The 15,679-nt window shown below is 32.7% G+C and overlaps 1 protein-coding gene across 3 annotated transcripts; it reads left to right on the top strand.

Annotated features, from left to right (window-relative positions):
* Window positions 1-1,958: 1,958 nt before the first annotated feature.
* On the top strand, window positions 1,959-14,968 carry LOC128171505 (multiple epidermal growth factor-like domains protein 10). Of its 3 annotated transcripts, XM_052837279.1 has the most exons (11): window positions 1,959-2,136; window positions 3,014-3,244; window positions 7,749-8,003; window positions 8,499-8,633; window positions 10,715-10,852; window positions 10,955-11,086; window positions 11,175-11,312; window positions 11,416-11,553; window positions 11,651-13,554; window positions 13,684-13,722; window positions 14,763-14,968. In XM_052837279.1, exons 1-9 carry the CDS (start codon window positions 2,064-2,066, stop codon window positions 11,854-11,856), a joined length of 1,446 nt encoding a protein of 481 aa, XP_052693239.1. In that variant the 5' UTR covers window positions 1,959-2,063; the 3' UTR covers window positions 11,857-13,554; window positions 13,684-13,722; window positions 14,763-14,968. The 3 variants fall into 3 exon arrangements, with proteins under 3 accessions (XP_052693239.1, XP_052693238.1, XP_052693240.1); XM_052837278.1 differs by lacking the exon at window positions 13,684-13,722; XM_052837280.1 differs by lacking the exons at window positions 13,684-13,722; window positions 14,763-14,968 and having other exon boundaries at window positions 11,416-11,782.
* Window positions 14,969-15,679: the final 711 nt, after the last annotated feature.

The raw sequence follows: 15,679 nt of genomic DNA, 5'->3' as shown, positions 1-15,679 counted from the left end.
ACAAAATTAGCGGCTAGGAATAACAATGCTTTTATGAAATTTTCCTCTGCTTTCGACACTCAAGTATCAGTGCAATGATGGTGTAATTCTACATCAGATGTTCTCACTCTTTGCTCAGAGTTCCTTACGTTTGATCAGATTTATGGAAAAAAATCGCTAATTACATCAATAAAAAATATAACTAAGGTTATTTATTGTTATTTTTGTTAAGGTGTTTCACAAATATTAGTTTTATCAATAATATATACGATACACTTCACGTCGTTTTATTTCGTTAAGTATGTTTGCATAGTTTCGAATTGGATTCAAAATAGGTAGATCGAGCATCTACACTCAGTAAAAACTATTTTCAGAACACCATGGATAACTATAACAGTTATCAAACTTAAATCTTAAATATGCGTGAATTTTCTCCGACATGTATTTCACTGTTCTAATTAGAAGCCAAACAACATTTTTTGTAACACGGTACACTCAGGGATTCCCAGTATGTGTCTCCAATACACCAGAAACTGCGTTTCAATATAAGAAACTATATTTATATGGTCCTCAGCATTTTGCAGTTCAAACATATTGTTGACATTTGCATAGAAGAAAGAGTTCAAATAAGTTTCCAGGTGACGTCAAAGGTTATGATGCTCAACAAATGGAAAGGTTGTAAGTAATGGATTGGCACAATGGAATGCGAATATAATTAACAAATTCTGTGCATGTATTAGGAAGATGTAACACGAAAGAGAAATATAAATAATTTAATAACTGTTAGTTCCTAAACAAGTCCCTTTGTGAGACCACTATGACTGTTTGCGCTATTGTTCAGCGGTGTACTATGGTGTACTTTTCAATCATATCCGTGCACAGGCGAAACAAAATATTATACATCGTTTTATTTATGCATTTTGATAAGAATATTTGAGGGAAATAGCTATTGTGCAGCCTTGTGTCACCAACATAACTATTTTTTTCCATAACAAGGGCTCTCAGATTTCACTAAATTTTAACCACAAAAAATCAAATAAATTAATTTTACTAGGGCACCGAACGTTCTGAACACTGGGGATATGTTTGTGAAATGATGCATGGACGACTAGTTACGAAAATAGATTAGTATTCCATCTAACGCTAAACTGACAATCATATTTCATCCATTTGCCATGCAAAAAAATTTTAAGACTGGATTCTTTTTATAGCAATATTTCATGCTCCTGTTAAAGAGTTGATAAAGATTATATTAATCGTTTGTTTTGTTTTAAATTTGTTTATTAACCAATTTTCCGTCAGGTCTTTTCAACAATGCTCTCCCTTTCAATTATTTTTTTTTCCTCCTGCGCATGCGTTTTCACCACATAAGCGTTATTTGAAACATTTAAAGGTCTATTTTCAAACATTGAGCGTGCACAATAATAATTTACGATTACTTTTATCATTGACACTAATTGAAACTGCGCATATAACCTTCAAAAGTATCAAACATTCAATAAAAGTTTACAGGTTAAGCTAGGTTCCTTTTTTATGATAAACTTAATTTTCTGACAGATTATTACATGAGGCCTGAAATAACAAAATGAACTAATGTCATATCTAATCCAATTTTCCTTATTATAGTTAACACAAAAACTTAAAAATGTCCATAGTTTCCCTGTTATACACTGATCTTACAAAAAAAGCGTTAAATATAGCTTTAACATTATATCCTACGAAGAATGTCTGTGATAAATCTCCTGCTATCATCGGCATGTCGATAAACAGGTATATGCTAAAGGTGATATTTTCATACTATCATTGCAAATTTTCAAGAGCACTCGCTTCCTTTGTTTACATTTCAATTATTAAAGCGACAATAAGTAAGTACTTACAATAAAAAATTATTTTTTAGCGAGGAAATGAATTATAATATTATATGGTCACGAGGTCTATTTAGTTTATAAAGCAAACTTTAAATTAGGAAACACTGATAATTTGTTGGCAACGGCCATATCATATGGCGCTCTGTTTAACGAATGTCAACGTGAAACCAAAAACAGAATTCAAGAATCGTGTGTTTTCTGGGGTTTTTTTTTCTGATGTCCAGGCTCGTCACAAAGATGTATGCAGTGTTTCTGTGTGTAGGAGTTTTTATCTTTGCCAATGGTTATGGTGAGCCAGATTTTTTTTTAATTAACATTAAAATTTGTTTAAAAATAAAATCGGCCACAATCTTATATACATGTAGTTGGTGAAATTTTGCTTTTCAAAAAGAACATTTTTCGTTCGTGTGACTTAACAGATTTTATTAAAAAAAAAAAAAAAAAAAAAAAAATCATTGTTGCACGGCCAATTAGATTGTACTATGACGCTTCACGTCCTTATATTTTGTTAACGGCGTGAATTGGTTCTTGCACTGGATTTAAAAATCAAAATTAATGTCGGATTTTTTTTAAACACATTGCTTATTTATATTTGTTCTCAATGTTGCGTGTAAAGTAATGTTGTGCATGACGTTACAATGGGTTGTATTTCACCTTAAACATTCTAGTTCAAGGTAAAACAACATGATATGAATCTACAAAAGGATCAACAGCTTGTCATAATGGGTGATATTTTAACATTAAAAAAAAAAACTGACGCCTAGTAATCGTGCCGATAATTCAGGCATTAATGTATATTTTCTAAATATTTCATTCAGAGCACGTGATCAGCTCTAAAACTTTTATAAAAAATATTCTGATAATACAAAACAATCAACTATGCAGTCATTGTATACGTTGTAAAAAAAGGAACATTAATGTACGCTAAAAAGCGACAAAACGAGAATAATCACGATGCATCTATCTTTTTATCAAAATTGTCCGGTTTTTATTGTACCTTTAAATGATGTTGTTATACATATGATTGAAATAAGTAAAAATTTGATTTAGAAATGTAATGACTAATAAAAATGAAATTGTCCATTTCCATATTAATTTACATTTCTTTTTCTAACGAGCTGTAGCTCAACATTGTTTAACAAGGTTTTTTTTTTACTTGGAAACAGTAAATGTCGCCCTCAACAAACCAGCGTACCAACAGTACCCATACAGTCCAGGTGACGACACATATGACGCCAGTAACGCTGTAGACGGACGTAAATCAGACCTGTATTATGATGGAGGTCAATGTGCTGTATCAAACAAGAGACAAACCGCCACCTGGTGGGTGAACCTGACCACCATCCACAGAATCCACCACATCACCATCTACTTCGGGACGGACCATAAACCATCGGGTACAGTCACATTTACTAAAATTTGGTCATTCCTAAGTCCAGTAAAACAAAAATATGCTACAACAATAGCTGTATCGACACATTTAGTGTTTCGCTCCGCATATCACCAACATTTTTATAACAGTGCAATAGTCTATAAGAATAGTGTGTTCTCAAATAAAACAAAATACATCAATGCGTTACACGTATGAAACAATATCATATTAAACCCAAAAGTGTGAGAAACTAATCTTCACTAAAAAAAATTCATGAAATTTAACCTCTCCAATTACATCTTCTCAACTTCAACAAAAATGTTACTCTCCGACTAACAAGATGATGAATTTTTGATTACGATTATTGTAAGTAATATTAACATTAAAAAAATATATTATATCAAGTTTATTGGGTATTTTATGAAATGTAGAACGGTGTAAATTTAAATTACTATATATACGTCTGAGAAACATCTTTGTATTACGACGTAAAATCATATCACTTTTAAAATATTCAGTAATGCAACATGCTTAAACCTCAAATCCACTTGTTATAATTACTTAAGGTAGCTCGCGGGTTTACCTGCTTGTGAAAAAACCTACCTTGAAAATTTGTCCACGTGATCCATAGGTTTTATAGTTTTATTTCTAAAATTTATTTAAGATTTGTCTGCGCGGTAATACTGTTATCGTGTTTCAAATACAGTGTCATTAATAAAATCAAGCAACGCCATTTCAATGAAATATATAGTAAAATGCACATTTTAACCGAGAAACGCATTACAAAACTATGCTCCAAACTTTTAAACGATTCAGACGAAATTAATCATACTCAACACAAAAACAGAGGAGATAATTATGAATCAATTCATAAAAAAAAATCAGTATGTGTTCTCGGCCAATTATTGGCAAACAATTTTTTAAAGATTTAAAAGATTTCTCAAAACCTTATATTTTCATTACAACGTTAGCCTACGTCATCATTTCCTTACTTCTTAGAACACCAAAATTGAAATGCATTTATTGACAAGACTAGCTGTTTAACACATTTTAGAACATGTAAATGCTTATTAGACATTATTGTGAATGTTATCTAATGCAATTAATGTACGGCTGTAAAGATACAGAAAATTGCTATTTTTGTTTTTATGAAACTCTGAGTCAATCAATGCAAAAATAAAATGCCAGGCAACTACTGACATTATAAGTAAGTAATCGAATAAAACAGTTATCTCAAGCCAAAAGAAATTTAAGAATTTAATCGGTAGTACAAATTACGGAAGTTATAATTGTAAGGAAAAAAAGCGAAGTAAATGCATACATTCTATTTTAAAACATGACTTTAAATGGAAGAGTTCTAACGCACACTCATTATTTGTCTTTATAAAACAAAATGTGACAATGTATGTGACATCTTTAAATTTTCAGCACTTGATATTATAAATCTTTGTATAAACAGTCATAAACCGCAAATAAGCTTTTTAAAATATTTTCTTTTATACTTCTAAATATCTCATTTGTCATTTTAAATAAAATTATGAGTTTACTATGACGGTCAACTCTTTACGTCGATTCCTATTGTGACGTCAGCAAACCCGCGAGCTACGTTAAATAGAAATAGATCAATACCGTAACCATGTAACGTTAGATATGCCCAGTGTCACGGTTGGTGCTAACACGATAAAGGACCCTCACTTCTCTCGTAAGCCGCGGTGTGGAGAAATGGTTTACAATGGAAGCAGCACGGGTACACTGCTTCTTTTTAAGCAAGGTGTTAATATTCAGTATGAGGTGATGGACGTTGAACAACTGAATTCTTAACTGTGCTTAAACATCTGCTGTATGTAAGCAGTTATTAATTTCCTATGAAATGTATCGGCAACTTCCTACTATAACATCTGTATGAAAATACGTTTAGTCCCGATCATTAAATGAAATCAGATGTTTCTAGAACATATCTGCACGAATATCTTTGAAAGAAGGCGCGTAGCATCAGGGCCGCCTGCCCCCTACTGTTTTCTCATAACATTCTTTACTTAAATGGACCAATGAAAAAATTAAATTAAAAATAAGGAAATAAACAGTGAAATTTAAGTAAAGGGATACACCCCCTCCCCCAGATTATGATATTGAGGATTTTGGAAATAACCTTTTTTTATTTATTTTGTTTTTGCTTGTAAAGATTTTTTAGATAAGTCTGCCTACCCCTTTTTAAAAACGATGCTACGTGCATGAAAAGTGCAGTTTTACCTAGAAATAAAAGTGTGTTAGAATTCTAACAAATAAATCTATACTGTGACCATGTAACGGTTAATAGGCCCAGTGTCGCAGTAGGTGTGGGCTCGATAGAGGACCCTCGTTTCTCTTGTAGCCCTGGTGTAAATCAGTAAAGGTACAATAACGAATGTAAAGCTTTTTTTCTTGAATTAAAAGCTTCTTCAGGATGAAAGACTTCTTTATGACCAACTCAGTATGAGTTGATGGATGTTAAGAACCGAGATTAAAATGTGTGAATATAAGTTTATATGCTCTTTGTAAGCAGCCACTCATTTTCGTTCTCATTTTCATTCTGTAATTTTCTTGATTTAGTTTTTTTTTGGCCTATTACATGTAAGGTAAATGTATAGACATATTGTGCACGTCTCTAATACAACAAATGCGATTTAGGAACTTCCAAGAATTATCTAGCTTTATAAATCAAAATTCTAAAAGAAGTAAATATTGTTTTTGATGTTTCCTGAAAATTCATTAATGTCAGTAGTATAGGTGTCTGTATAGGGGGCTAAACAATAGAGCTATTGTTCTCGAGGACAATGGAAGTCGACCTTGACCTAATTAATTGGGATGTTTCTATTGTTTTCTTTATAAAGGGATCGAAGATCAAAGGAATCAATGATCAATTACAAATCAACAGATCAAAGATAAAAGGTAATACTATCCAATGGATCGAAGATCAACGAAGTCAAGGTCAGTCATCGAAGCATTCCAGAGTCAATCAAGCGATGACTATTGTAATCAATAGTTTGAACCCCAATAAAAACAAATAAAAAAACCCAATATTCAATGGGGGTATTACTTGATAAAGGTATTTACAGTTACTTAAGATGAATGCATCGATGATCATAGAAATAAACAGCTAGTGAGCCATGACACGGGGGGGGGGGTGTACGATGTAGATCTATCATTCTTATCATTGGGTTAACTATCCCGCCTGGATGTACCTCTATTCAACAGCCAGTCAAATGATATTTTATGAAATTAATTGATTCTTAATTCATTCTTATTTGTTTTAAAAAGCTGTGTACGCCAATGATCTACATCATAACAATGACACCTGCATTTTCTTACGCAGTATCTAAAAACACACCACACCAGTATACCTCATCGAATTAGTTTGATGTAATTGGTTATCATTTTGTCACGGATATTTAATATCGTCAAATTTCACACAGTCGTAATTTTCATCATTGAAACATGTCTTGGTTAAATGGGAACGAAAACAAAAACAAATTTGGCTTTTTCAAGATGTTGTTATCATGTCGTAGTGAGAAGTTAAATTTTTTAGAATAGTCTCTTGGGCTCTTGAACTTCGTCCAATTCGTTCCTTGAAAAAAATAATAAAATTTTAGCCAGTAAAGTAGTGAAAGTATGAAATAATATAAGAGTCAAATTGATTATTTTATGTAATTTGAAAAAATCAGACACAGAGGAGAAAACATCAATTTGATAATAAATTATATAGGTCAAAAAAGTTAATCAGAAAAGTTAGCGTGAACGCTAACACGTTATCAATGTTTAAAACAAACTACTTCAATGTCTGCGAGTGGGTATGCAACACAGGACTGTCAAATTCCTCTTTCTTCAAAATAGATATCATAACATAAAACGTTTACTGTTAATCACGTTAGGCCTTATAAGGCGTGAGGTTTGATTACGACTTAAAAAACATGCACCTCTAAACCCCCATTTCTTTGTGTCACTCTTGGAATTGCGGGACTGGTCCCGAGGGCGTCGTTGTTCCTGGGAGTGTGGCTGGTCTCAAGGGTACGACCCTATTTTCCTCCATCCCCCCACACCCCGAGAACATCGGGAATCCTCCTTCTTTTGGAAAAAATGTGCCAGAAATCATCCTTAGGCATTTAAGGCAGGCCCTTAGTCTCGTCAGCATGATCAGACACCTATTCTACTAATGTCAAGAGTGCTGTGTGCGATTTCTTTGTACGTACTCAATACAATAGACAAACTACAATAAAACAGAATGTATGAAATACCGTTCATCTTATGTTGTCTATTTAAGCTAAACAAGCAATTCCAACACGATTTATATACAGGTACGATAGTAATCTAATTCTACTGCAAACCCTTCAATATTTTTTACAATTGATAAAAAGTATAAACACATTACTGGACACCCTTGTTTACAGATACGACATCATAAGTTGTCTTTAATAACATATGTTTGTTAATCTTTGTTTGTCTAGCTACATGGTTATGTACGTCCATAAATAATTAATCATCATTTTATGCAGGTTTTATTAATATCCTTCCTGAGTTACCCCTTGGATTCTCTGTGTACGTCTCCAATACAACAGACAGACTACAGGGAACACTGTGTTACAAGGACGACAACTTTACACTAGACACCATACCCGCTGTCTTCACCACCACCTGTCCTGTACATGGACAGTACGTCATCTACTACAACGAGAGACTACCAGGAGTTACCTACCCTTACGACTACTCTAAATATGTTTTCACTGGCCTCTGTGAGCTGGAGGTGTACGGTGGGTGTAATGTTATACCGCCTTCAAATTATGATCAGAATTAGTTAAGGTACATGGCGTGATATCTCAAAGAAATGGATGGCATATGGTCCTGTATTTATTGGTTAAAGTCTCAGTGTTGTATTGTTTTTCGGACAACATGGATCAAGTCACAATTTTGGAGAGACCCCCCCCCCCAAAAAAAAATAAATAAATAAATAAAAAAAATAAAGAAAACAAAAACAAATAAAAAATCTGCGTATTAAAGTAATTGAAGATTGTTATATTTTATTGATAACTGTGATCTCACACTGCTTTACATTAAAATTTGATAGAAACCATTTAAAATTAACCTGCTTTATCGCATGATGAACATTTTTTAAAATCTTAAATAGCAAATAGACTGTTTAAAATATTAAAATTATTTAATTCAACACAACAGTATACATCGTATAAATATATCATCAGAAACATACTATTCATTTATACTGATCACTAATGTAATTCTAATCAAAGGATGTCCTGCTACCGGATGTTACGAGTCAAACAATACCCTCCCCTGTCCAGACGTTAAATGTCAGTACTGTCACATAGAAACGGGCACCTGTCATGGCTGTAGAACTGGGTATCAAGGTCACCGATGTGAACTAGGTAAAGCTGCTTATATGCAAATATAAAGAAAACAAAGTATGATAAACAAGTACGGCTACAGTCTTAACATTTAAAACCTTGTAATTGACAGCGCGACATATGTAATTTAATATATTTCAAGAACATGTATCCACATTTTCTCATTAAAAATGATTTAAAATATCATGTGTTTAATTCAACAAAACGTTACTGTGGAATCATTTAATTTTGAGGAAGCCATTTTTCGTGGATTGTGGGTTTCTGGCTTATTCGTGGGGATATAATTTCGTGGACGCACTGGTTTTCAGTTTTAGCTTCAAAAATAACGCTTTCTAAATTTGTTTTCATTGAGGATGTAAATTTGTGGACGAGGGCTACCCACGAATACCACAAAAATTGAGCTACCACGAATTCAAATAATTCCACATTAATGGTTTACGTTCAGTTTAAATATTTCGCTATGTTTACAATGGAAATCTACGACATTCAATGTATAAAAACACCCGATAAACCTGACCATGGGATATAGGCAGAATTAACGTTTTAACGCATTTTAAATGCTTGAAGCATTCTGGTTAAATTTGAGAATGTTCAATGGCCGTGGCCATTTTTAGGTTACTTTTAATATCCTTAAAACAAAAGCTGTATATAAAAAAATATAAAGAAAAATCACACATTCGAATGGTAAAAAATATGTATTTTTTTCTGAACTAAATAGCAATTTACAGCTAAACAAATCATATCTCAAATTTTAGGTAGAGCTGATAGTCAATGCGTTGATCATCCAGCTACAATAATGAAATAAGTTTATATTCAATCCGCGCACTGGTTTTTAGACCTCGGTTGTCTTGCCAGAACTTCGCGCCAGGGACATGCACTCGTTCTAGATTGATCAGGAAGATCATTCATTGACCACTTAGAAAGAATGGAGGTCCGATTAAGTGATTTTCACACAAATGCCATTAAAAAATAAAGCTCTTAAAATGTAATTTTATTTTGAGATTTATATTTAAAAACCCTCTGAAACCCAAGTATCATTTTTATTATTTTACATTAATTAAGATCACAATTTGAAGTATTAATGGTATAATTTTAAAATTCCAATTAAGTTCTTAAATCAACAGTAATTTTAAGTTACACAGACAAATTAAATTTCCCCACTAGTCCGGCAAAAGCTTTACGAATTTTTGAAGAAAAAAAGCAAAGTAAAAAGAAAAATAATAAAAGTGTTAATCAGCATCGCTCATACAGATAAAACTAAGAATTCAATTCAATCTGACAAACAGATGGATAAATGTATAACTGTATAAATTAACGGACAGTTGGATAAACTGTTATACCAATTCAATCTGACAAATATATGGATAAATGGATAAATTAACGGATAGTTGGATAAACTGTTATATCAATTCAATCCGACAAATCGATGGATAAATGGATGAATTAACGGATGGATGGATAAACTGTTATATCCACTATAAATGAACAGGTGTGACTGCTTTAGATAGATAGATGGGTGAATAGATAGATAGATAGATAGATAGATAGATAGATAGATAGATAGATAGATAGATAGATAGATAGATAGACAGACAGACGGACGGACGGACGGACGGACGGACGGACGGACGGACGGACGGACGGACGGACGGATAGATAGATAGATAGATAGATAGATAGATAGATAGATAGATAGATAGATAGATAGATAGATAGATAGATAGATAGATAGATAGATAGAACACCATATTATTTCACATGGTTTTATATTTCATTTAGAGGTTTTGGCTAATCGTGAATCCTGCTACGTAAATCACACCACACTGTATTGGAATGTGAACTATAAAAAAACAAGGCATACTTAAGTCCACGATAGCTGTTAACAATTAATATACGCCAAACATTGTCCAAGCTAAATATACAGTTTACTGCATTGAAATGATATGTCTGCTATGATTTCGACACATTTAATAGTGTTAAATGTACAGTTAAAAATCAAAATGAAAAGATATCATATTTTATTTTACAAAGAATTAAATCATACATCCACTCACTGTTTTATTCTGCATACATGTAACTATTTATACTGAACTTTTTTTTAGCTTGTGACGAAGGTTCATATGGACCCGGATGCAAACAGATGTGTGGGCAATGTCGTCTTGTAAACCAGTGTTCCAATATCAATGGGATATGTTTGACTGGATGTGATGCTGGTTATAAAGGGGACTTGTGTAAAACCCGTGAGTAGTTACATTTTACATATATAATATACAATGCACAAAAAATAGATAAATGATATATTTACCACCTAGACATTTTGATTATTAACATTTTATTCGTAGCATGCGACAGAGGGTCGTATAGTTTTGAATGCAATGAAACATGCGGGCACTGTCGTGACCAGTGTTCCAATATCAATGGGATATGTGTGACTGGATGTGATGCTGGTTATCAAGGAGACTTGTGTAAAACTCGTGAGTAGTTAAACATAAAATATATAATGCACAAAATGATAATACATATTCCACCCTAACATTAAAATTGTTAACATTTTATTCGTAGCATGCGACAGGGGGTTGTATGGATCCGAGTGCAATGAAACATGTGGAAAATGCCGTGGCCTTAACCAGTGTTCCAATATCAATGGAACATGTTTTACTGGCTGTGATGCTGGTTATCAAGGGAACTTGTGTAAAACCCGTGAGTAGTTACATTTTACATATATAAAATACAATGCAAAACAAATAGATTAATAGTAATACATATACTGCCTACACTTTACACTAAAACCATTCATTTGTAGAATGCGACAGGGGGTTGTATGGACCTGAATGCAATGAAACATGTGGAAAATGCCGTGGCATTAACCAGTGTTCTAATACCAATGGAACATGTTTGACTGGCTGTGAAGCTGGTTATCAAGGGGACTTGTGTCAAACTCGTAAGTAGTTAAATATATAACATACAATGCACAAAAATAGATAAATGATAATACATATACCTCCTTATCATTATAATAATTAACATTTTTTTCGTAGCATGCAACAAAGGATTGTATGGTTCTGAATGCAATAAAACATGCGGACATTGTCGTGAATTAAACCAGTGTTCCAAAATCAATGGAACATGTTTGACTGGATGTGATGCTGGTTATCAAGGGAATTTGTGTAAAATACATAAGTGTTTAGTGTGTTATATCAATGTTAATGAGAATACATTCGTTAATAAGTCGTGTTATGAATAGCGTAAGATGAAAACCAATAAGTTTATATACAGTTTAGAGTAGGTTTTGTTTTTAATTTATAAGACATTTTTTCTACCGAATCCGAATGACCACTGTCATTTTCAAAGCGTGTATGTTTACGATCAACTGCATGATAGTGCGTTTGTTTTGGAGATTTATGGTACGTTTATGACAGCTGACAAAGAATTGCGGGTAAGTGTTCTCACCTTGTCTGTGAAACATACAATGTTAGACCATTATATTGTGAATAAATATTGTTTAAATATGTTCTCACAATACTATATTTATGGTATGTGTTAATCAGTATTGAATGCATTTTTAAAAAATTGAGGTAGTATCCATGACTTTGCTTGCATAAAATGTATAAAACATCATCCATTGTAGTTTGGCATAATAACACCTTGTAAATGGTAAATACTGTGGAATCCTTAGATTTCGAGGTGGCTCATTGTTCGTGCAATTCGTTGCTATCTCTCATCCACGAACTTACATACTTAAAGAAATAATAAGTTGGTGTTTTAAAATCATATTTCATTTCGTAGGAATAAGGGAATGCACGAAATTACGTTCCCACAAACCAGTAAAATTTAATCAATTCACGAAATTTGGCCCCCACGAACTTTAATGATTCCACAGTATATTTCAATTGTCAACTCATAGAGTTCTAATTGATGCTAAAGCAACATCTACATAGTTTTATAAACTAATTATTTCCACGTTTAAGATTCTTTATTTTGTTTTTTAAACTATTCAGTGTTGATCTTTTTCATTACTATGTTCATTATTTAACTTATTTTTAACGATTAGATTTCATTTTGAATTGTAAGCCTTCACTCCTAAAGTAGTTTTAACATAGTTAACATATTTTCAGGTATATCGATTAATCATCATGAAATATTATCAGCGAGCATGTTCTGATCGACATTCATTATTGCAAAAGCGTAATTTCTCATTGATTACCTTAAGCCCCCTTTTACAATTATGCGCAAGAGCAGAATCGATAAATATATGCGAACGACCGAAAAAATAGATATGGTTCGTTAACTGTTGCTAAAGATAATCGCATATTAAAGTGTACTCGTGTAGAACTCATATGATTTAGATGAACACTTTTGTGAGCTAAGTTATACTAAATTACATATAATGTGTAAGGAGTATGTTGATAAAAGGATGAACTTATTTGGATTCTTTTTTTTATATATTGTATCTACTTATGATAATAAGAGTGTATCATTTACTATCTTTACAATTAAACAGTTAGTTGATTTTTTTTAAAAGTTTATTTTATGTTCTAGCAGTTATTATTCACAAAATGTTAAATCTATGTTTTGTTTTAGGAGTAGAAATTCAGTTGTGATATCGCAATCAAATGTTTGCAGCCGCACCTTTATCTCAAGACGATCCAGACTAAATGTTTACCATTAAGTAGAATCTATTTGTAACTTAAGCTTTGTTTTACATTAAAATGTTGAGATATTTTAATACATTGAACCTCTATGTGTTTTGCTAATGAAGCGGTTTTGAAAATACTTGTAAAAAAAACTTCGATAAAAAGTCGTAAGTATTGTCAGATGTCTTAGTTGTCTTCTCCTAATATCTAGACGGCCGCATTGCATACCTTGGAACACTGGACCATGATTGTTCCTATGAGTAGACACAGCTGGGATTGATTTTTGGTGACCTTTTCTATTACTAGGGGTAAGTTGCATTAATGTTACTCATGTAGTGAAAATGTATTTTCGATTATATTGAGTTAATAATATACGAGTCGAAACACTAAGATGCGTTTGCATTTGTTCTACCACATTTTATTCACTTTTCTTTCAGAAGCCGGTCAATGTATTGAATTGTTAAACTTTATTCTGTGTAAGTTGGCGTAATTCTTTTAATATTATGTGCAATTAGCGCTCAATAACGTTGAGTGATTTTATGTCTTGTATGGCAGATTTTCAATGCAATAACTGTCAACTGTTTGTTAAAGCTGACATAAATTCATAAAAGCATTTGGTCGCCATATTAGTATCGATCGCTCTTTTACTGCCACTGGGGTATATGTACCGGTTGAGAAAGTTACGGTCGGTTGCTTTTCGATAGAGGCATTCAGGCTGCACGGACTTCTAAATGCATGAACTACATATTGTAGTAAAATGATTATAGTAAAGAATAAAGAAACCAACAATCAATGAAATACACAATTTATTTATTCTTTGAAAGGATTTCCCAGGTTTACTTTATTATTTTGCACAGACAGTGTTGCTTTACTTCGCATGCACATCGAACACGTGTGTCGTTAATACAGAGTGAATAACGTCTACATCTTTTTGAAAACCCCGGTGGCACTACATCCAACACAGTAGATAAATGATTATCACAGTAAATCCAAGAAAGTAACAACCTAACAACCTTTCCATCCGTTCCTATAAAAACGCTCCGTTTATAATATTTAATCCATGCGATCATTGACATTGCTCGATCTGCCACAGTGTGTGGTTTGCGCATGTGCAATGTTATAATATACACAGGAAAACGGTCCACAATTATCGAGGAATTTTATAAGTATCTGCGCCTGGATTTAAGTCTGTCTTGTTTCGTCGTTTATTGGATATATCTTGCCAGAGCAGTGATTGTCATTTTATTTTTCTTCAAAACACGTTTCTACACATCTTCTCGTCCAAGGTAACGTGTTCGGGTGTACGAAATTCCTGAATGCGGTGAATCATGAAAAGTGCTCTCGGCTTTATATAGGGGTGTGTAGCGATGAGCAGAACAATAGAAATTGACAACTAATATGGCGGTAGTCGGAGATAAAAGTGAAATAATCCGTAGTTATGAATTCATGTCAGCTTTAAGATCTCGCGTACATCCATGTTTCTTAAAACGTATTTTGTATATTATTCTTTTAAAAGGGTTTCTACGCTAACCAAATGAATTCCATACCATGCAATTGCTACGGACAAGTATCCTCTGGGTTCCACTTACCAAGAGGCTGATGTAAAACGAAACATTTCCAACACAATGTTTCATTCACTGATAATGTGTTCACTGTGGCAATGTTTGATTTTTCTTTAGTTTTGAACATTTGTATATTTTGATTCGTTATTGATAAAATTGTAAACAAAAAAAATATATTGGTGTTGTTTGACTGACGAGACACGACTGCTTAGCTGACACTACCATGGCATTATTATCTTCTTATTGTTTCATTCCTGAGTCAAACGTTAGCTAAAAAGGTAGTTTTTTAAGTTCAGATTTTTATGACAATTTTATGTTCATTATATTATCGGTTTACAATATTATCATCAAATACCAATATACATCTGTAATACTGTAAAACGTAGGAAACAACACATCATGTATACGTAGAATTAAAGCGTGATTCCAATGATTTTTTCATGGAAACGGGACCCACTAAACTTAAATAGTGCATTTACCTGTTATTTAATTATTTACAAACAAAATGTATATGAAGCAAAACATAAATACACAATATAAGGTAACGAAAGTAACGCTATACGTCAGCCACGAGTTTTAGGTGTCAATCTGTAGAGATACCGGTGATGAAAGTAACATTTGGCAGAAAAAAACCCATAAAGGAAGTGTTTTTGTATATATTTATGTTATAAACAGACAGAGCAAAACATAGATCCCATGTATTTTTCAACAACTTTTAATGACTATTTACATTGGCTATAGATACACATAAACACATTGATTCCTAAACATTGAGAACAATTAATGTCTACTTTATACCGTTGACTTCAATCTTACGCAACGCAATCAGCTTAACCTCTTAAACTTTAACTTTCTAAGAATATTAAAAAAA

Source organism: Crassostrea angulata, chromosome 2 (genome assembly GCF_025612915.1).
Source record: "Crassostrea angulata isolate pt1a10 chromosome 2, ASM2561291v2, whole genome shotgun sequence".
Classification (NCBI taxonomy): Eukaryota; Metazoa; Mollusca; class Bivalvia; order Ostreida; family Ostreidae; genus Magallana; species Magallana angulata.
The sequence above is the reverse complement of the archived record's forward strand: the minus strand, read 5'-3'. Positions and strand labels throughout refer to the sequence as shown.